Here is a 22,667-nt window from a genome sequence, read left to right as displayed (position 1 = left end):
ACAATAAATCGAATTAGGGTACAAGCTAAGGATAGGATACAAAATACTGCACCAATCAACAATAGTAATATCAAAAAATACTTTATTTCTGTCCCATATGTTGAACAGTGGCACAAACAGCTTAACAGATTCTTTAAAGATACCGAATTTAAAATTATAGCTAGGCCTATACGGAAGTTACACACTATACTGAACAATCGCTCGGTTCTTTCGGCGTTCGCAACACAAATTAATGATCTAGTATACAACATTTCTTGCGGTGATTGCGACTCGTCTTATCAGGGTTCCACGCGGTTTTCTCTTAATATCCGTGTAAATCAACACGAAGCCTCTGTTCGTGCTTCTCGTTCAGCAGCGTCAGAATTAGCCTTTCATGCCATTAACGAAAAACATACTTTTTTATTTAACGAGGCCAAAATACTTAACGTTCAACGTAATTATACGCGACTATTAATTGCAGAAACCGTTGAAATTAAATTACACGAGAATTCTGTTAATGTTCGGCGGCCATATTTGATCTCCGATGCATGGACCTTTACGCGCATGCGCGAAGACACATAATCACTATTTAAGTTGCAGGTTTAGCCTGATTCGATAATTTTCATTCCTGTGATCACGACAGTCGGTCGAAAAGCATTGTCAGCTTCAGGAAGGAAAATCGTTTTGAATATTTTCGTTAGATTCTTTTAATTGCGTTAATTTGAATTTTAATTGTTTTGAATTGATTTTGAATTGTGTTAAATTGATTATTTAATTATTTATAATTTACTTTAATTATTTATATTTTACTTTAATGTACCGGTAAGTTGTCGATTTTTTCGTTTTTTCCGTTTTAATTTCTGGAGGGTATCATACGGAAGTGTTCCACGTACTATATTGAGGTAAACTCCTCTTATTAATTTACTAATATCATTATCAACGTAGAACATATTGAGTATTATTAAGTGAAAAATTAAGTGAATTAATTAGATAGTATTCATACTATCTAATTAATTTTCATACTCTTATTGACTATTTCATTCACTTCCTGTCTCTCCAGTAGTATACAATCGATACACACAATTATGGGAGATTTTTTGAATGGCTTGGTACAAAATTACATTAAATCTACACTAAGGTACTCGGCCCAAAGTTACCATATTTCTTTCCTAAAATATTGCCTTCAAAACAACATCGTTCCGAAGTTTGCCAGGGTGAATTTAAATCAAAAAATTTCAGGCATAAAACAACTATCACTGGCGACATCACGTAATATTGTTAAGCTTGCCTTAAAATCTCGATATTCGGATAAACAAAAATACCTTTCCCAGGTTAGGAAGCTTCGCGATAAATTAAAAAATTATCTACATCCGAACGATTGGTTTGTATTGAAGACCTCCATAGATTTGCGACGGGAAGCACAAGCCTCAGAAATAAAAAACAGACACGTTAATAAGTTGCAAACATTATCGAATAGTTCAAGACACGTTCATACGAATTCTAACACATTGTCGCGAGCTTGCGACCAAGTTCACACGAGTTGGGTGACATCCCCCCCACAGACACATAACGCACTACCACAGAATATGTCGGCTAGTTCACGAACAACCCCTCACCCAGTATCCAACGAACCGACACATCAACAGGTTACAAATCTTTCCTCGTGTACACTATCGCAGGACCAGATTTCACTTTTATCCAAAGGATTAAATTATAATTTACCACCTCGAAAGCTGCCAAAAAAACAATGCGTAATTGATTTTGAATTTGGACTTCGTAGTGTTCCACAAAAAGATGTATTTATTCAACAAGTTAACCAAGTAGTGAATAACATAAAAGAAACACGACTTCCTAAATTGAATACACATGACAGTTCAGCTTTACGAGAACTTCGAGAAAATAAGGACATTATTATACAGAGGGCAGATAAAGGAGATACAGTGGTAATACTAGATAAACATGATTATATTAATAAGTTAGATTCAGTTGTATCTGATAGCTCCACTTATTGTGAAGTGGACCCGACACTGTTTACCAATTTGGTAAATCAATACAATAAAACGTTAACCACATATTGTAAAAACGACTACATTACTATGGTTCAGTTGAAGGAATTGAAGTCCAGAACATACAATATTCCTGCACTTTTTGGTCAGGTAAAATTACACAAGCCTGGATTTCCGATTCGACCTATTGTTTCCTACAGGAACTCGGCATTTTCAGCCTTAGCCACACATGTATATAACATTATAAAACCTTTTAGACAGGTTATACAATTTGGGATTAAGAATTACGATACATTATTTAATAATCTTAAAGACTGTAGACTCGGCGACAATGACAATTTATTCTCATTAGATGTTACATCATTATATACGAATGTAAACGTTGAATACACATTAGATATTATTTGGGATATGTTAAATAAAAACTCGACACCGATTAATTATACGAAGCTGCCTATAAAGGAGATTTTTCACTTAATTAAACTATTAGTTGAGGCTAACTACATCACCTTTCGAGACAAGGTGTACAAACAAATTTTTGGATTACCAATGGGTTTGAGCCTGAGTGGCTTAATGTCAGAGATCTATCTCTCAACGATTGAGCAGATACATTTGACACCTTTTCGTCCCCGTATCACATACTATGGGAGGTATTTAGACGATGTTCTAGTTATTACCGATAGTAGTACTATCCAAGATATTTTACATTCGTTTAACAATATTCATTCTAGACTCAAATTTACATTGGAAAGGGAAGATACGGATACTAAGTCATTAAACTTTCTAAATTTCACGCTTACCCGGGACTCGAACAAAATACAATTTAGCATCTATCGAAAACCCACAAACACCGGTTTGTGGGTGTTTGTGGGTTTTTGTAGGTGTTACCACCCGTTCACCTACAAAAGATCGATTATCTTTAATCAATTTCTAAATGCCTATAAATATGCAACGACGGATTCTGCTTTAGACTCAGAAATACAAATATTAACTAGCAGATTCTTGAACAGGGGTTATCCCATTAACACAATAAATCGAATTAGGGTACAAGCTAAGGATAGGATACAAAATACTGCACCAATCAACAATAGTAATATCAAAAAATACTTTATTTCTGTCCCATATGTTGAACAGTGGCACAAACAGCTTAACAGATTCTTTAAAGATACCGAATTTAAAATTATAGCTAGGCCTATACGGAAGTTACACACTATACTGAACAATCGCTCGGTTCTTTCGGCGTTCGCAACACAAATTAATGATCTAGTATACAACATTTCTTGCGGTGATTGCGACTCGTCTTATCAGGGTTCCACGCGGTTTTCTCTTAATATCCGTGTAAATCAACACGAAGCCTCTGTTCGTGCTTCTCGTTCAGCAGCGTCAGAATTAGCCTTTCATGCCATTAACGAAAAACATACTTTTTTATTTAACGAGGCCAAAATACTTAACGTTCAACGTAATTATACGCGACTATTAATTGCAGAAACCGTTGAAATTAAATTACACGAGAATTCTGTTAATGTTCGGCGGCCATATTTGATCTCCGATGCGTGGACCTTTACGCGCATGCGCGAAGACACATAATCACTATTTAAGTTGCAGGTTTAGCCTGATTCGATAATTTTCATTCCTGTGATCACGACAGTCGGTCGAAAAGCATTGTCAGCTTCAGGAAGGAAAATCGTTTTGAATATTTTCGTTAGATTCTTTTAATTGCGTTAATTTGAATTTTAATTGTTTTGAATTGATTTTGAATTGTGTTAAATTGATTATTTAATTATTTATAATTTACTTTAATTATTTATATTTTACTTTAATGTACCGGTAAGTTGTCGATTTTTTCGTTTTTTCCGTTTTAATTTCTGGAGGGTATCATACGGAAGTGTTCCACGTACTATATTGAGGTAAACTCCTCTTATTAATTTACTAATATCATTATCAACGTAGAACATATTGAGTATTACAGCTCTGATTCATACTATCTAAATGATTGAAGAATATAAAGTTGGTGCTCGGGTTATCTGGGAGCACAATTTCTTGACCGTGTTAGTAACAGCCCTGGATATGTCCAAGGCTGTTATTGGTTTTAACTTACGATTGCCAGCAGCATATGATTCCAACAAAAGAGTGAATCAATCTTTAGACACTCTGAAACTGGAGCATATTTTCCTTCAATGGAAACAAATCTTCAGCTTTGCATGTGTTCCCAAAATAGACTAGTCTCATTTAAGTTAAACACTTTCCTGGGTTAATAGTTTTGGTCATCAATTACATTCTGTATGCTTGTGAAATTTTTTGACAGCTTCTTTGTTAGCAGGAGCAACTTCCCCTGTAAGTTTTAAATTATGGAAACCATGATGGTCTTTGAATTTCTGGAATCATCTAGCACTAGCCTAAATGACTTAACCTTCATTTCGTAACTTTTTAAAGACTCATTTGTGTAGAAAGAGGAAAAATTTCTTGATTTTTACATTCAGTCCATGAACCTGAATTCTGCTGTAGGCAGTCAAAGAGAGTAGATGTGTTTTAATTTCACTCCAGCGGCCTAATTGAAGGAGATTAACATCAGATGCCTGGTAGCCGAAATTTTTGCTTAAAATTTGTTTAAATTTAATTTCTATAATTTTGAAATCTTATTTCAGTAATTTTGTATATTTTATTGTATTAATTTTGTGAAATTAATTTCACAATGTTTTTTAAATTTAATCCTTAATTTTTCTAAAGTATTTCTGCTAAGTTAATTCTTTCTGGTAATTTCAGTAGCTTAATTTTAACTTCACTAGTGATAAAGTTTTGTTAACAGTTTAATTTCTGTAATACTTTGTTAATTTAACTTCTGTAATACACAGATATCCCTTGACTTACAACTATGAAGTACATGTTTAGAAAAAATATCAAGATTTTTGAACAATGCTTGGGAGCTGATGATGCAGCTAATCACGTGAGAAATATCCCATCATACAATCAATTGTTGGTATTGGTTAGTCACTGAGCAAACAGCAGCATTCTTGTGTGGTTGTCTCTCTTCATTTTTCATCAGTTTACATGGAGGCGCCTCCGTAGCCAGGTGGGCAGGAGCAGCAGGGCGTAGCCATGCTTCTTGATTAGACCGGGGTTCGAGCCCGTGACCACGAAATACAGAGGATGTGGAAAGGTCAGGGAATGACCACCGCATATCCCCGGAGCAATATGGCCTTAGTTGCTAATGCTCCTAAAAACCAAATAACAAACAAACAAGTTTACTTGCAGTTTGTATTTTGGTTTTTAATTTGTGTTTATATCAAATGCTTATGGCCAGTAAAGGAAAAGTGATAAAATAAAGAGAAATACAGTAGACTTAGAGATGAAAATAAAATTAATAAAACAACATGAGAGTGGTAAAACAGTCTCATACTTAGTACATGACTTAAAGTTAACCTATTCAACAATTTCTACCATTTTAAAGAACAAAGAGCAAATTTATGAGGTAGTCAGAGAATCAGCATCGATAAAATCTACAATAAGTATGAGTTTCCTGATTTTGAAATGGAAAAATTGTTAACAATTTGGATGGAAGATCTAATTCAAAAATATATTCCAATAAGTTTCATGACTATTCAAACTAAAGCATACAGTCTTTTCTAAGATTTAAAAAGAAGAGTAAGTGACTGGTATGACCAGAGTTTTAATGCAAGCCATGGCTGATTTGAAAGATTAAAAAATCATGGAAACTTTCATAATATAAAGATAAATGGGGAAGTAGCAATTGCAGATTGGAAAGCTGCTGATATCTTCAAGAATGATTCTGGTGTGTTGTTTAAAGAAGGAAATTATTTCAAAGAACAAATTTTTAATGTGGACAAAACTAGTCTCTACTGGAAAATGATGCCTGACTGTATATGCATGCAAAAAGAAGTGAAATGTATGCCAGGTTTAAAAGTGTATAAGGATCACATTACTCTTTTATTGGGTGGAAATGTTGCTAGCTATAAGTTATCATTTATCACTCACAAAACCTAGAGCATTCAAAGAAATTAGTAAAACCAAATTACCAGTACATTATTGTTCAAATAAGATGGTGTAGATGATGCAATTCCTCTTTGAAGCCTGGTTTACCAATTGTTTTATTTCAGAAGTAAAACAATATTGTCACGAAAAATATATATTCCTTTCAAACTCCTGTTGATTCTTGATAATGCTGCAGGCCACCCTCCACACTTAGGAGAGGTACACTCAAACGTAAAAGTAATTTTTTTTTACTATCTAACACCACAAGTTTAATACAGCCTATGGACCAGGGAGCTATTTGCTACCTTAGAGCTCATTATTTAAAAATTACTTATGTGCAGGCAGTTACAGCAACAGAGAAAGAACAGACATTAGGGTAGTATTACCAGATTTATAAAACAAAAAAATGGGATGCTCATGGGGAGTTGACATGATTTAACTGTCATACTAGTTAAAACAATCCTCTTGTACTCATTTCATGCCATCTAGCCATAACTGTTTCTTCCAAAAGGTTTGGCTGTTCTTTTATGAAATTGTAAAAGTCCATACAAGAAATGTCTTTAAAATGTGTTTTTGTTATTAATATTTCCTGTACAGTTTCAACAGACAACTGGTTCCTTTCACCAGTCTGAAATGCATTTATTAAAGCTTGTTTAAAATTAACATAGATTACTTACATATTTATCCATGTCTTAGTCTCACATTAACATTGTCAAATTACACAAATCTTTATTGAGCAGATAGTCCAAGACATACACTACTAATATCTTTGTCATATTTTTTAGATGACTGAATTTCTTCCAAAAGGTGTGGCTGTTCCTTTATGAAATTGTAAAAGTCCATACAAGAAATGTCTTTAAAATGTGTTTTTGTTATTAATATTTCCTGTACAGTTTCAACGGACAACTGGTTCCTTTCACCAGTCCAAAATGCATTCATTAAAGAAAACACCCTCTCTAATGATGCTTTTGAGCCCAGTATTCCTAACACAAAACTCACAATGTGTATTATGTTCCCAAAACTGATGTCTTCATTTTTCATTGTCTGAATTGTCTCAGTTCACCTCTTGCTAGTTGTCACACCACATTTCTTCCAATGATCAATCTTAGATTGGCACCTCCATAGCCAGGTGGGCAGGAGCAGCAGTGCATAGCACACGCTTCTTGATTAGACCGGGGTTCGAGCCCATGAGGCGCCTCCGCAGCCGTGGGAAGGAGCAGCAGTGTGTAGCACACGCTTCTTGATTGGACCAGGGTTCGAGCCCGTCACCACCAAATACGGAGGATGCGAAAAGGTCAGGGAATGACCACCGCATATCCCGGAGCAATATGGCCTTAGTTGCTAATGCTCCTAAAAACCAAATAACAAACAAACAACAATCAAACCCATGACCACCAAATACGGAGGATGCGAAAAGGTCAGGAAATGACCACCGCATATCCCTGGAGCAATATGGCCTTTAATGCTACTGAAAACCAAATAACAATAACAACAACAATCTTAGATTCACATATATCCTTCACATGATTAACTTCATTGAATAGTTCATCTTCATCTATTACTTTTAGTATATTGGTGTCAATTTTGAATATGTTTTGAACACCTAACCTTAACCTCAGGGGATCACATCTGGTTAGTATGGGCTTGGCACACCCAGGGTCCTGAGCTGGATATCATCGTTCTTCTTTTTCTTGGTGATTCCCTTCTACTTCTCTCGCTCCTTTCAATTGAGCATTTGTTCTGCCAGGGCAGTCAGTTCTTGTGCCACTTCACTGCCACAAATGTCCTCTCGTTCAATCTTTTTGATAGTGTTATTACACATTTTAAGTTTGCTGTGAATGAACTTAAATCAGAGAAGGGACTGTGGATTATTAAAAAAATTCTCTCAAGAGTTTGGGACTTTTATCTTGTGATAGAAAATATGGCTTGAGACCATCAAACATTTTGATCATTCTTTTAACTGCAGATAGCAAGGAAAGCCATCTCATCTTCACATTTCCTAAAAATTGCATGTATTCCATTTAAACAAAATTGCAGAAGGATTTCATTGCCTCAACTCTAATAGTGAAAACATGAAAGACTTTGTCAGTAATTGATTCCACATCAATTGGCAACATATCTGCACTTGTTTGCAAAGCATTATGCACAATATGTGCAACACAGCCTACTCCCAAAGCCGACCGGGCTAGCCGAGTAGTAAAGTACCTGCCCGGCAACCCAAAGGTCGCGGGTTCGATTCCTGCCTCAGGCTTGGTTCAAAGTACTGCAAAAACCTTGGGAGGTGCAATATGGCCGCAGAAGTCGATGCGCCAACAACTACCAAATCAAAAAAAAAAAAAAAAACCCTACTCCCAAGATGTTCATTTTCATGTTCTTGCTTAACTTATGAAATACGTAATTCTTGCCTCTTCTTGTAATGCCACCAAAGTTGGTGTTGCAGTTGTCACCACAAAATGCTGTTATCTTGTTGGTTAATTTATATTTCTCCACTATGGACAGAATGTGATCCACTAATATCTCAGATGCTTCTCCTGCAAAATTTTGGAATTCCAACAATTTCAATTGTATTCCTTTCATAGGTATAAAATGCCTCGCTAGAACTGGGACCTACTTTGCGCTTGAGTGATTTTGATGAATCTACCATAATAGATGCATATTTTGCCTCATGTAAGTCACTTATCACTTCACAAAATGCAAAAGGAGCCAGTACATTCACAACTATACTATCACATTTTCTTCTTGCACATGTGAATCTTTTTGAGAATAAGTTTCATATAATGGTAGATGTGCAATCTACTGATCTAAATGAATGGTTGTGCTTGATACTATAGAAAGCTAGCAATCTTTGTGCAGCAAGGTGTTTCCATTCACCATTTACATCTTATTGTTTTGTCATGAAAGAGGTAAGTTTACATCTTACACTTTTTGCTGCAACTGCTTCTTTCTGCTTATTTTTAGCAGTGTGTTGTGTAGTATCTGAATGACCATGTTCAATAGAAAATTCAGCTGTACAAACAGTGCATAAAACATTACCATTAACATTATGACTTTCAGTTAGAAAAGGGAATTCTTGTTTCAACATGTCTATGAAACTACACTTTCGCTTGGGCATCTCACAACCTGTTGTCGACAAATTGAATTTATAATTAATTTTTAGACCCTTCAAATAATGTTAGAGTTTACATCACCACCAACTACATCAATACTTTGAAAAACACCAAAGAAAATACTAGAATTCATTTGCACCTATCTATCGCGTCGGCCATTCAATGCACAAAAGTCAGCCCTTGTATTCTCAATTCTTGTGTGCAGAAGAAAGAAAAGAAAAATGGACACATTTTTTAAAAAAAACAGGACATTTGGCATCCCGTTTACATTTTCTCGGAAAAGTGGGATCATTGGCTGAAAAAGGGGACAAAACCCATTAAAAATGGGATATCTGGTCATGCTGCATTAAGAGAATTCTGGAAGAACTATAACATTCTTCACAGAATAAAGAACATTGCAGGAGTATTGGCTGAATTGACTACTAAATGCATGATTAGTATATGGAAAAATCTCTTTAAAAGTTATGATAACAATTTAATAACCTTCGATAAAACAAATGAAATTGGAAAGATTACTATTAATGTTGTAAAATTTGCTCAACAACTTGATCTTGACATTGAAAATGAATATATCAGCCAACTTATTGAAAATTATGTGAAGCTCACCAATGAGGACATGATGGAGCTTGGGGCACAGCAAGTTACACAAGGTGAGGGAGAGCTAGAAAAATGAAAAGAAGAACCTCCTAAAAAGTTTCTGCTCAAAGCAATGGCTGCAGCTTCTAGCCAAATAAATGATGGAATACAAAAATTTGAAAGTATGGACTCAAAAACTGAAAGATTCTCAAAGGTGAACTGTTTAATTCAAGAAGCTCTTGCATATTACAGAGAAATTTAAAATGAAAATAAAAAGCAAATTGTTCAGATAAAATTGGACGTGTTCTTAAAAAAAAAAAAACCTAGCTCCCTCGCTGATGAACCAATGTCTTTTTAAAGTGAAAACATGGAGAACAAACACGATTAAGAAGATGATTGCCTTTTTGCAGTCATTTTAATTTATTATGTGCGCATACATTTGTATATAAAACTTTAAAAGAAATAAAGTCCATTAACATTTTAGATAATTTATGTTTAATATTTTTCATTATGTATTTATATGCCCTTAATATTTTTGTATGAAATTCGACTTACAACCATAGTGGTGGAATGGAACCCTGTTGTAAGTTGTGGGATACCTGTATTGTAAATTTAAATTCTGTAATTTTTCTGAAGTTAAAATTTTACCTAAATAATGATTGTTACAAGATCCATTTTCAATACAAAGTTCAAAGATATCATGACCCAGATGGAAATGCCTGCAGAGGCATTTCCATTGTGAGTCATGAGTTCATCGCTTGTATAGCCTGTTGCATGTATTCAAAGGTCAATCTAGTAGACAAACCAAACTCAGCTGACAGTTCTTTTCTTTGCACCTGATGTAAGGAGTGTACCAATCTCAAAGTAAAACTTGGTACATTACTAGAAGAATTTGAATCACTGAAGAAACAGGGGATTGCACTGGAAAAAATGTAACTGAGAGCTTATCAGGGACTCAAGTATCTTGTGACCTGCCAAGTGATGTACCCCTGATTTGGGTCCCACAACAGTCAAGTGTATACTGCTCTGGTTGAAGGAAATTTAGTTTTATCGAGAGATTCTACTGTCAGAGAAATGGGTAACATTTTTTGTAAATAAAGATATGTGGATGAAAACCAGGGTGTTTGCCCAGAGCAAAAATTGATTTTACCAACAGATTGTCAGATTTTAAGTGGGTTAAAGAGAGCATTACTGTTCATGTGGAGTTTAAATAATATTAAACAAACACAACCTGACAATTTGATGGATAAATATAGGACCATGCTGAAAAAATTCCACAAGCTAGGTCAGAATGTGTATCTGCAGTTCTGCCCAGACACGATAGGAGGAATTATATGCTAAAAGCCGTGAGGATTAACTCTAGACATGAGGAAGTCTGCAAGGCTCTGGGGAGGGGAGAATTTTTATCAGCGTGGCCTGCCCTTGTAAGTAGATGGAATTTATTTTGAAGAAACAGTATTCATTTGAATAAAGTGGTGCAAGGGTTTTTGCCAGTAAGAATTCAGGAAAACTGCTAGTTAGGAGGGAGAATGGCAGTATAGACATGTATTTATCTGATGATATGGGTCAAAGGAATGCTTGTACACATTTCAAGAATTCTTGTTTGTTGCCACAACCAGCCAATGCTAGCAAGATTTTCTGAGAGTGGCAATGTTTCAAATGATTGGGAAGGTAAAGCTAGGGAAACAAGCCTAAATAACTTCAAGGGGTGTTTCAGGGTAGTAAACTATAGAAGAATACTTAGTCTTAACTGTATCTACTGTAATATCAGGAGTGTTGTCAACAAAATGGATGAATTCGAATTCCTTGTTAAGACAACTAATGCTGACATAGGGCTATCAGAAACATGGTGCCACCCTGAAATTGAGGATGATGACTTTCCATTATGTTATGTATAATGTGTTTAGGGAAGATAGAAGGGATGACAGGGTCATGCTTCTTATCAAAAGCAGCCCAAACATGAAAAGAGCTTTTGCTGAGTCAAAAGTTACTTATGAGCATAGAATCTGTGTGGAGTTAAGTAATTGGAAGCAAATGTATAATGAGAGTGAGAACGATCTGTAGACCAGACGATTGTGAAGTGATGCAGACGGAATGAGCAGGCAAGTGTGAATGTCTTATTATGGGTGAATTCAGTCTGCTCTTAATTGATTGCAATAAGTGGGAGGGAAACTTGCCATAGGGAACAAAAATTTTAAATAAACTAGATTATTATTTGCCCCAGCATGTTACAGAAAATACTAGGGGGTAAGAATATCCTTGACCTCATCATTACTCACAAATCAGATGATATCATGTGGCTTAAAGTACAGAAACCATTGGCAGGTAGTGATAATGCAGTCATTAGATGGAAGATGAAGAAAGATGTTGCAACAGTTAAAGGAAAAGGCTTCAGAAAAGAGGACCATGACAGTTTAAGGTACTGCACAGCATCTATTAATGGGGCAGATTGCAGAGGGAGGGAGGGAGAATACATTAGAATCAAGTTTTACCCTGAAAGCAATAATCACAGAAGCCATGAATGCATATGGGGAGGACGCTGGAATGGATGAATATGGAACTAGCCAGTCTAATAGAGCAGAAAAAAACAGCATATAGAAATATACAGAGTGATGTCCTGCAACAGCTGCAAGTTGATCTGTAATATTACCTCAGATAAGGTTAAGGAGACCAAGGCTGAATATGAGAAAACACTGGCTAAGAGAACAAAGAATGGGAAGAGGGAATTTGTTATGTATGTGAATGCAAAGAAGAAGAAGAAAAATCAGATTGTACCTTTGTATACTGAGCATGGGATGGTCTTAGATAACCCAGCTGACATTGCTGATGAACTGAATAGGTACTTTACATTGGTCTCTACTGATGAAAGACCCTTTATGCTGAGGAAAGGCTGTGCGAGTGAAGCTGAGCCATCTGAAATTAGTGATTTCAAAATTACAGATGACTGCTTATTAGATAAAATATCAAGCCTAAAGGAAAGTAAGTCTCCTGGAGTTGATGGCACATACCAAGTAATTTTGAGAAAGATGACCACGAATGCATTGTACCATTCAGGTTAATTATAAGGAGAATATGGATTGGAGACATGCCAACGTATCACCAATACATAAAGGCAGTTCCAAGAGCAAAGTCTGCAACTACAAACTGGTTAGTCAGACTTCAGTGGTAGGGAAAATCTTAAAAGGCAATGATTAAGACTACAATCCAGGGGCATTTTGATAGAAATGGCATTCTGAAGGACACACAACACAATTTTGTTAAGGGAAAATCATGTTTAACTAACTTGCTAAGCTATTTTTACACAGTTACTCATGAGCAGGATGTAGTAGTAGTAGTAGTAGTAGTGGCATGTGATGCAAGAAAGCATGTATATGAGCTTATGCAGCATCAGCCAAAAAAAAAAAAAAAAAAAAATCACACCATTCCCTCCAAATGCCTGTCCAGTTCCTACTTAAATTTATTCAACCTAGCAACTTCCACAACAGATGGAAGTTTGTTCCAGCAATTAACCACCCGCTGGCTAAAGGCAAATTTTCGCACATCTATTCCACATCTGTCTTTTCTTAATTTGAATTTATGCCCCCTTAGGTTCGTAATCTGAACAAGTGGAAGGATCCCATCAGAATTAAGCATGCTCAACCCATTCAAGGCCTTATACACCTCAATCAGATCACCACGCAGGTGCCTAGTCTCCAGCCACTGCAATTTGCAGAACTTAAGCCTCTCTTGGTAAGAGGATCCTTTCATTCCCCTCACCTCACCTTCTCTGTACACGCTCAAGTAAATCTACATCCTTCCTAAAATGAGGCCTCCAGACCTGTACGCAGTACTCAAGCTGTGGCCTGACCATTGCCTTATACAGAGGGATAATTACCTCCTTTTCCCTGCTAGCAAAATTCCTATATATATCATTGACAAAACCCCATGACCTGCCCTGGCAGTCTGCCTGCATTGCTCAGAAAACTTCATATCTGCCTGCACAATTACTCCCAGGTCTTTTTCATTTTCTACGACCTTAAGTGTAGTACCACACAGTTGGTACATTTCTCTGGGGTTACTTCTACAAATATGCAGTACTTTGCATTTGTCAAGGTTAAACTTCAGTTGCTACTTCTTAGCCCACCTGCCCAAATTATCTAGATCCTGTTGCAGTAGCACACTGCCATTACTGTCATTAACAACCCTCCCAACCTTTGTATCATCTACAAACTTCGACATTAAGCCTGATATACCTTCATCAATATCATTGATAAATATACAAAACAACAATGGACCCAACACCGAACCCTGTGGGATTCCACTAATAACATTAGTCCACGAAGAGCAGCACCCATGAATTACCACCCTCTGTCTTCTCCTACTTAACCATCCTTTTATCCATTGTAGCAACTTACCCTTAATACCATTCTGCTCCAATTTGTACAATAGTCTTTCATGTGCAACAGTGTCAAAAGCTTTCCTGAAATCCAAATATACAATATCAAAATTATTTTTTGCATCCAGTTCCTTTGTAACCACATCATAATATCCTATCAAATTTGTCAGACAAGACTTTCCCCTAACAAACCCATGCTGTGTCTGAATTATTGCTGCAGTCTTGTCTAGATGATCCTGCAATGCATCTTTAACCAGTGACTCCATTATTTTACCCGGAATAGAAGTTAAACTAACTGGTCTGTAATTACTCGTGTCACCCTTCGATCCCCCCCTTTGTGAATTGGGGATACATTTACACATCTGCAGTCTGTGGGAACCTCCCCTGAGTCCAAGGATGCTCTCATAATTATGGCTAAGGGTTTGCTTAGTTGCTTTCCCACCTCCTTTAATATAACTGGATAGATCCCATCCACCCCAGGTGCTTTCCTTATGTTTAACTTCAACAATTTCTCCTAAACTTTGCTCTCAGTTATTACAAAATCATTAAGTATCCTGCTACAATTTGATAACCTTCTGCCATTTTCAAACCTTAATAATTCCTCATGTGTGAATGTAGATGCAAAATACTCATTCAGTTTGTTTGCTATCTGAGCAGGATCATCAACAGTCGAACCATCGATGTCAAGTGGACCAATCAGATTCATCCCCTTCCTTTTAGAGTTTATATAAGTAAAGAAATCCTTGCTGTTTTTCTTAGCATCTTTTGCCAAGGATTTCTCGTAATCTGCCTTCGCCTGCCTAACCTCCTTTGTGACCTGATTACAGACTAGCCTATATCTGCCATAGGCTTCTGAATCGCTTGATAATTTATATGCATCCCATACATTTTTCTTCCCTGTTACGAGTCTCATTAGTTCATTAGATAACCATTTAGGCCTAAACCTTGAACAATATTTCTTAATAGGTATGAAACGTTTAGTAGCATCCACGATTAATTCCTTGAATGCTTCCCACTTAGAATTTACTGTTGGTAACATCATCAGTGTATTGCACTGTACAGAATTTAAAAACTTTCTGAGACCACTGTACTCTCCTTTACGGAAGCAAAAATCCTTTCCTTTACCCCTGATGGTAATTATACCTTTAAGTAAATCCCACATCAGTACACTGTGATCACTGCCACCTAGTGGTTCCTTTATCTGTAAATTTTTAATACACGAATGATCACTGCTGATAACCAGATTAAGAGTATTACTCTCTCTGGTTGCCTCTCGAACATGCTGCTGCAGAAAACAATCTTCCAATAAATCCGCAAAAATCTGACTAGTGTGTGACTGACCAACCCACAAGTTCCAGTCAATATCTGGGAAGTTAAAATCCCCCATTATAAGACATTCTGATTTACTGGCCCACTCTATTTCTCTGTATAATTGTTCATTGTACTCATTCCAGTCATTAGGCCTATAACACACTCCTACTCTTATTTTTGCTTTCGCTGTGCTTATGTCACACCAAACTGACTCAACAGTGCACTGTTCATCTATATCAACTGGATGCACTTCTTTTGATTTTTTTTTTTTTTTTTTTTTGGTAGTTGTTGGCGCATTGGCTTCAGTGGCCATAATGCACCTCCCAAGATTTTTGCAGTACTTTGATCCAAGCCCGAGGCAGGATTCGAACCTGCAACCTTTGGGATGCCAGGCAGGCACTTTACCCACCCAGCTAGTCCGGACGGCAATGTTTTTCTTAATTACCAGCATAACACCTCCCTTTCTATCCTGTCTATCCTTTCTGTACACATTGTACTCCCCAAATTCCAGTTCTGCATTTCTTATATCTGTGTGACACCACGTCTCTGCTCTCCCAACAATATCTGCCTTTGATGTCTTGACCAACACTTCAAATTCATCAAAGTTATTTACTATACTTCTAGCATTGGTATACACGCTCCTATTCCTATTCACCCTAACACATCCCATATACCCACCTATTTCAGGATGACTGCCATCCATCCCTGAAACCCCCAACACCCCCTCGCTCCAGGGAACAGTTTTGAAATTGTTTGTTTAGATTTTAGCAAGTCATTGGAATCAGTCCTCATGAGAGGGACTGAGTCAAATGTATAAGCTGGAACAGGTTTGAATTACTGGAAAGTAATTCAAAATTCAAAAAGGTGATATAGTTGTACACGTTGGCACTAACGATATTAAGAGTAGGAGACTGGCAGAATTACTTAACAAGTACAGGTCACTGTTGAAAAAAAGCCATGAATTAGGGTTGAATTTGAAAGTGTCTGCAATTCTGCCCAGACACGATAAAAGAGAGTATATGATAAGAGCCTGGTCGATCAGTTCAGCCCTGGAAAGATTGTGCAAGGCTCAAGGGGTAGACTTTTTTTCAGCCTGGTCTGTACTTGTTAACAGGAGAGACTGCTTCTACAGGGATGGGATACACTTAAATAGAAAGGATGCTAGAATATTTCCTGATGCTATCGAAGCAGTGTTAGGTGGGTCGGAAAACTGCTAGCTTGGGGGGATTCAAGGACTAATAGATTAACAGTAGCCACTGGCAGAGGTGAAAGTGATTCTTGCACTGCTTCTATTGGAATGAGCAGTAGTCTGGAAAACAAGATGCAGGATATTTCAGAGACTGCTGGGAGTCATTGCGGTACAAGTAAACACATGGGTTGTGTTAGGGTAGCTAAGAATAGGAACAGGTGCACGTATACTTGCGTGTACACCAATGCTAGGAGTTTGGTAAATAAATTTGATGAATTTGAGGTATTGCTCAAAACATCAAAGGCAGATATTGTTGGGATATCAGCGACATGGTGTCACACAAATATAAGGAATGCAGAACTGAAATTTGGGGAGTACAATGTGTACAGAAAGGATAGACAGGATGGGAAGAAGGGAAGAGGGGTTATGCTATTAGTTAAGAAACACATAAAATCCAAGGAAGTGAAGCCAGTCGACATCGCTGGACAGTGCAGTGTCGAGTCAGTTTGGTGTAACATAAGCATTGGGAGATCACAATTGAGAGTAGGAGTGTACTATAGGCCTAATGACTCTGATGAGTATAATAAGAAACTGTACAGGGAAATAGAATGGGCCAGTAAATCAGAGAGTCTTATAATGGGGGATTTTAATTTCCCGGATATTGACTGGAATTTGTGGTTGGTCACTCACACACTAGCAAGGCTTTTGTGGATTTATTGGATGCTTGTTTTCTACATCAGCATGTTCAGGAGGAAACTAGAGGGAGTAATACTCTTGATCTGATTATCAGTAGTGATTCTTCATGCATTAAGAATCTGCAGATAAAGGAACCACTAGGTGGCAGTGATCACAGTGTGCTGAAGTGGGATTTACTCAAAGAGGTAACTACCATCAGGGGTAAAGGCAAGGGTTTTTGCTTTTGTAAAGGCGACTACGGTGGTCTGAGACAGTATTTAAATTCTATACAGTGGGACGAACTGATGATGTTACCAACAGCAAATTCAAAATGGTAAGCATTCAAAGATTTAATTTTGGAAGCTACTAGGCTTTACATACCAACTAAGAAATATTGTTCAAGGTTTAGGCCAAAATGGATGTCAGATGAACTAATGAGGCATATGGCAGAGAAGAAAAATGCATGGGATACTTACAAATTAACACATGACACAGAAGCCTATGATAGATATGTTGGTCTGTAACCAAGTCACAAAGGAGATTAGGCAGGCAAAGGCAGACTACGAAAAATCCTTGGCAAAGGATGCAAAGAAAAACAGAAAAGAGTTCTTTACATATTTAAACTCAAGAAGGAAAGGGATGAATCAGATTGGTCCACTGGATATTGATGGTTCAACAGTTGAGGATCCTGCTCAGGTGGCTAACAATCTAAACGAGTATTTTGTATCTACATTCACGCATGAGGAGTTATTCAGGAAGGAGAATGATGTAGGTAAAGTAAACATTGGCAGTGAGCTGGATGATTTTAGTAATAACTGAGAAGAAAGTGGAGGAGAGATTGTTGAGGATAAACATAAAAAAGGCACCTGGGGTGGATGGGATCTATCCAGTTATATTAAAGGAGGCAGCAAAGGAAGTAAGCAAACCCCTAGCCATAATTATGAGAGCTTCTTTGGACTCAGGGGAGGTACCCATAGACTGGAGATGTGCAAATGTAACCCCAATTCACAAAGGAGGATCAAAGGCTGACACAAGTAATTATAGACCTGTTAGTTTAACTTCTGTTCCAGGTAAATTAATGGAGGCACTGGTTAAAGAAGCACTGCAGGATCATCTAGACAAGAATTCAGTTATAGCTCAGACGCAGCATGGTTTTGTTAAGGGCAGGTCTTGCCTGACCAATTTGATTGGATACTATGATGTAGTCACAAAAGAACTGGATGCAGGGAATAACTTTGATATTATATATTTGGATCTTAGAAAGGCTTTTGATACTGTTGCACATGGAAGACTGCTGCACAAATTGGAGCAGTGTGGCATTGGAGGCAAATTGCTGCTATGGATAAAGGGATGGTTGAGTGGCAGAAGACAGAGAGTGGTAATCAATGGACACTGTTCAACGTGGACTAATGTTATTAGTGGAGTTCCTCAGGTTTCAGTGTTGGGTCCGTTGTTGTTCTCAGTGTTTATGAATGATATTGATGATTGGATATCAAGTTTAATGTCCAAGTTTGCAGATGATACAAAGGTTGGCAGGGTTGTTAAGGACACTACTGACGCTATGCTGCTGCAACAGGATCTGGAAAGGTTGAACAGATGGGCTGAGAGGTGGCAAATGAAGTTTAACATTGACAAATGTAAAGTACTACATATGGGAAACAGTAACCCCAGAGCAACGTATCAACTCTGCGGTACTACACTGACAGTGGTGGAGAATGAAAAGGACCTGGGGGTAATTGTGCAGGCAGATATGAAGTTCTCTGAGCAGTGCAGACGAGCTGCAAGAGTAGCTCATGGAGTATTGTCAATGATATACAGGAATTTTTCTAGCAGGGATAAGGAGGTGATTATTCCCTTGTATAAGGCAATGGTTAGGCCACATCTTGAGTACTGTATACAGGTCTGGAGGCCTCATTTCAAGAAGGATGTAGAGCTGCTGGAACGGGTACAGAGAAGGGCAACAAGATTAGTGAATGGAACAAAGGGTTGCTCTTACGAAGGAAGGCTTAAGTTTTGCAAATTACAGAGTCTGGAGACTAGGCACCGGCGAGGTGATCTGATAGAGGTGTATAAGGCTTTGAATGGTTTGAGCATGCTCAATGACAATGGGATTCTTCCTCTTGCTCAGAATAATCACCTCAGAGGGCATAAATTCAAATTGAGGAAGGACGGATGTCGGATAGATGTGCGGAAATTTGCCTTTGGCCAGCGGGTGGTTGGTTGGTGGAACCGACTTCCATCACTTGTTGTTGAAGTTGAAAGCCTAAACAAATTTAAAGCTCTACTGGACAGGTATTTCGAACGAACGGAGGGGTGAAATGGGAGTGGTGTTTTTTTTTTTTTTTTTTTTGGCTGATGCTGAATAAGCTTGCTTTCTTGCATCATATGCCTCTACTAATGCTAATGCTAAAAGACAGGCAACTTATATGGTAAAATTGGCAAAAAAGCAACCGTTACAGGGAAAGCCTACGATTATGTGAGCTACAGAGCTTGGCAACTAGTCACCGTAGAGAGGACTTGATTGAGGTTTATAAGACTCTGAGAGGGGTTAGTAAAATGAATGAAGGCGAAATTTTCACTGTTATAAATTCCTGAACTAGGTGCCATAAATTCAAATTACAGGGGAAGAGGTTTAGATTAGATTGTAGGAAGTTTTCTTTTAGCCAGCAAGTTGTTGATTAATGGAACAAGTTGAACTGGATAGTTGCCTACATGAAGAGGGAAGTCCATAATTTGTATTTTCTTATCTTATACTAATATTAAACTAAAATCCTTTTAATTTTTTCAATAATCATTGGTTGAATGATAGAAACTTGTATTTGATATGAAAATAGCTTGTTTTCATATCAAATAAATAAGTGATTTGATGAGTTGATATTTATACATTACAGTTTTGGAATTTGGATAGTAATATTCACTAATAAAAAGAGCCGAACAATTTGATGATTGCTAACCATTGGGTTTTAACTGGTTTTACACTTCTTTTGCGGGCGCCTCCGTAGCCAGGTGGGAAGGAGCAGTAGTGCGTATCACATGCTTCTTGATTAGACCGTTGTTCGAGCCCGTCACCACCAAATATGGAAGATGCGGGAAGGTCAGGGAATGACCACCGCATATCCCGGAGCAATATGACCTTAGTTGCTAATGCCCCTAAAAACCAAAACAACAACAACAACAACACTTCTTTTGCAAAAGGCTTAAAAAAAAAAAAAATTCTTCAGTGAATTCCCTTCTATATTTGGAGCAGACCCTGAGTGTGTTCTTCTTGGTGATTGAATGAAATTCATTTGTCATTATTGCAGTTAGAACAGTGGCTCTTAATCAGTTATTTATGAATTTCTGTCAGTCCTCAAAAATTTAGAATAAATTTTAAGGAATTATTAAATTTCAAAATAGATTTCAACTTATGGGACAGTCCCCAAAATTTGGAAACCACTATTCTACACATCGAAGCTTACATAGCATGAGTGGTCAGGAGCAGGAGTGCAGTAACACATGCTCTTTGAGTAGACTGGGGTTCGAGCCCCTGACTGCTAATTACAGTCGATCTGCTAACCTGCACTGGACCAGTGTGGCAGATTATGGTTCTTTCTTTCAACATGAATCATTGAGGAGGCTTCCATCCTGCAGTAGATTGATAATGGCTGCATTTACCTTTTTTTTTTTTTTTTTTACATATTATGCATTAATATAATATAATATACTGCACTAATATTGCCAAAATAGGTGAGCATTAGAAAATTGAACTATATGCACTATAACAAGAATAGCAGAAATACATAAAATAGTCATGACTCCTGTATCACTGTCATCAATAAAAAGAATCAATTTTTGTATAATGGTTAAATTGCTCATATAATTAACATTCTGTTTTAATTTCAGGCATTCATTAAGTAAAAGAAGTGATGAACTTTTAAAAAAGCTGATGCTTGCAGGGGTTGGAAGTAAGCCAGTTATTTGGGTAACCCATTCTATGGGAGGTGAGCACAATAACTTTTAATCCAATTTTAATTTTAATAAATTTTAATTTTTATAATAATTTCCCATTATCTAAGTGGGAGAAATATAAGCATTTGTCACTTTCTGCTAAAATTTATTCATTGTTCCTGTATTAAAGACCCTCCTTTTCTGCAATTACCTAAGACTGCAGCAATAATTCAGACACAGCATGGGTTTGTTAAGGGAAAGTCTTGTCTGACAAATTTGATAGGATATTATGATGTGGTTACAAAGGAACTGGATGCAAAAAATAATTTTGATATCATATATTTGGATTTCAGGAAAACTTTTGACACTGTTGCGCATGGAAGACTATTGTACAAATTGGAGCAGAATGGTATTAAGGGTAAGTTGCTACAATGGATAAAAGGATGGTTAAGTAGGAGAAGACAGAGGGTGGTAATCAATGGGTACTGCTCTTCTTGGACTAATGTTATTAGTGGAGTCCCACAGGGTTCGGTGTTGGGTCCACTGTTGTTTTGTATATTTATCAATGATATTGATGAAGGTATATCAGGCTTAGTGTCGAAGTTTGCAGATGATACAAAGGTTGGCAGGGTTGTTAATGACAGTAATGGCAGTGTGCTACTGCAACAGGATCTAGATAATTTAGGCAGATGGGCTAAGAAGTGGCAACTGAAGTTTAACCTTGACAAATGCAAAGTACTGCATATGGGTAGAAGTAACCCCAGAGAAACGTACCAACTGTGTGGTACTACACTTAAGGTCGTAGAAAATGAAAAAGACCTTGGAGTAATTGTGCAGTCAGATATGAAGTTTTCTGAGCAATGCAGACAGGCTGCCAGGGCAGGTCATGGGGTTTTGTCAATGATATATAGGAATTTTGCTAGCAGGGAAAAGGAGGTAATTATCCCTCTGTATAAGGCAATAGTCAGGCCACGCCTTGAGTACTGCGTACAGGTCTGGAGGCCTCATTTTAGGAAGGATGTAGATTTACTTGAGCGTGTACAGAGAAGGGCAACAAGATTGGTGAGGGGAATGAAGGGATCCTCTTATCAAGAGAGGCTTAAGTTCTGCAAATTGCAGTGGCTGGAGACTAGGCACCTGCACGGTGATCTGATTGAGGTGTATAAGGCCTTGAATGGGTTCAGCACGCTGAATTCTGATGGGATCCTTCCACTTGTTCAGATTATGAACCTAAGGGGGCATAAATTCAAATTAAGAAAAAAACAGATGTAGAATAGATGTGCAGAAATTTGCCTTTAGCCAGCGGGTGGTTAATTGCTGGAACAAACTTCCATCTGTCGTTGTGGAAATTGATAGGTTGAATAAATTTAAGGAGGAACTGGACAGGCATTTGGAGGGAATGGTGTGATTTTTTTTTTTTTTTTTTTTTGGCTGATGCTGCATAAGCTCATACATTTGCTTTCTTGCATCACATGCCACTACTACTACTACTACATTTCTATAAGTGTTTTGTATGATTCTTGTTGATAACC

The 22,667-nt window shown here is 37.2% G+C and overlaps 1 protein-coding gene across 1 annotated transcript in view; it reads left to right on the top strand.

The window, feature by feature from the left end:
* Positions 1-22,667, top strand: part of LOC150078317 (protein SERAC1-like) — a 295,680-nt gene that overhangs the window by 189,121 nt on the left and 83,892 nt on the right. Inside the window, exon 10 of the mRNA XM_090384527.1 lies at positions 21,091-21,188. Coding sequence (XP_090240653.1) covers positions 21,091-21,188 — 98 coding nt within the window. The remainder of the gene's footprint in view (positions 1-21,090; positions 21,189-22,667) is intronic.

Source organism: Mastigoproctus giganteus, chromosome 11 (assembly GCF_048544385.1).
Source record: "Mastigoproctus giganteus isolate SK-2022 chromosome 11, ASM4854438v1, whole genome shotgun sequence".
Taxonomy (NCBI): Eukaryota; Metazoa; Arthropoda; class Arachnida; order Uropygi; family Thelyphonidae; genus Mastigoproctus; species Mastigoproctus giganteus.
Note: the sequence above shows the minus strand (reverse complement) of the source record. Positions and strands in the feature narration are given on the sequence as shown.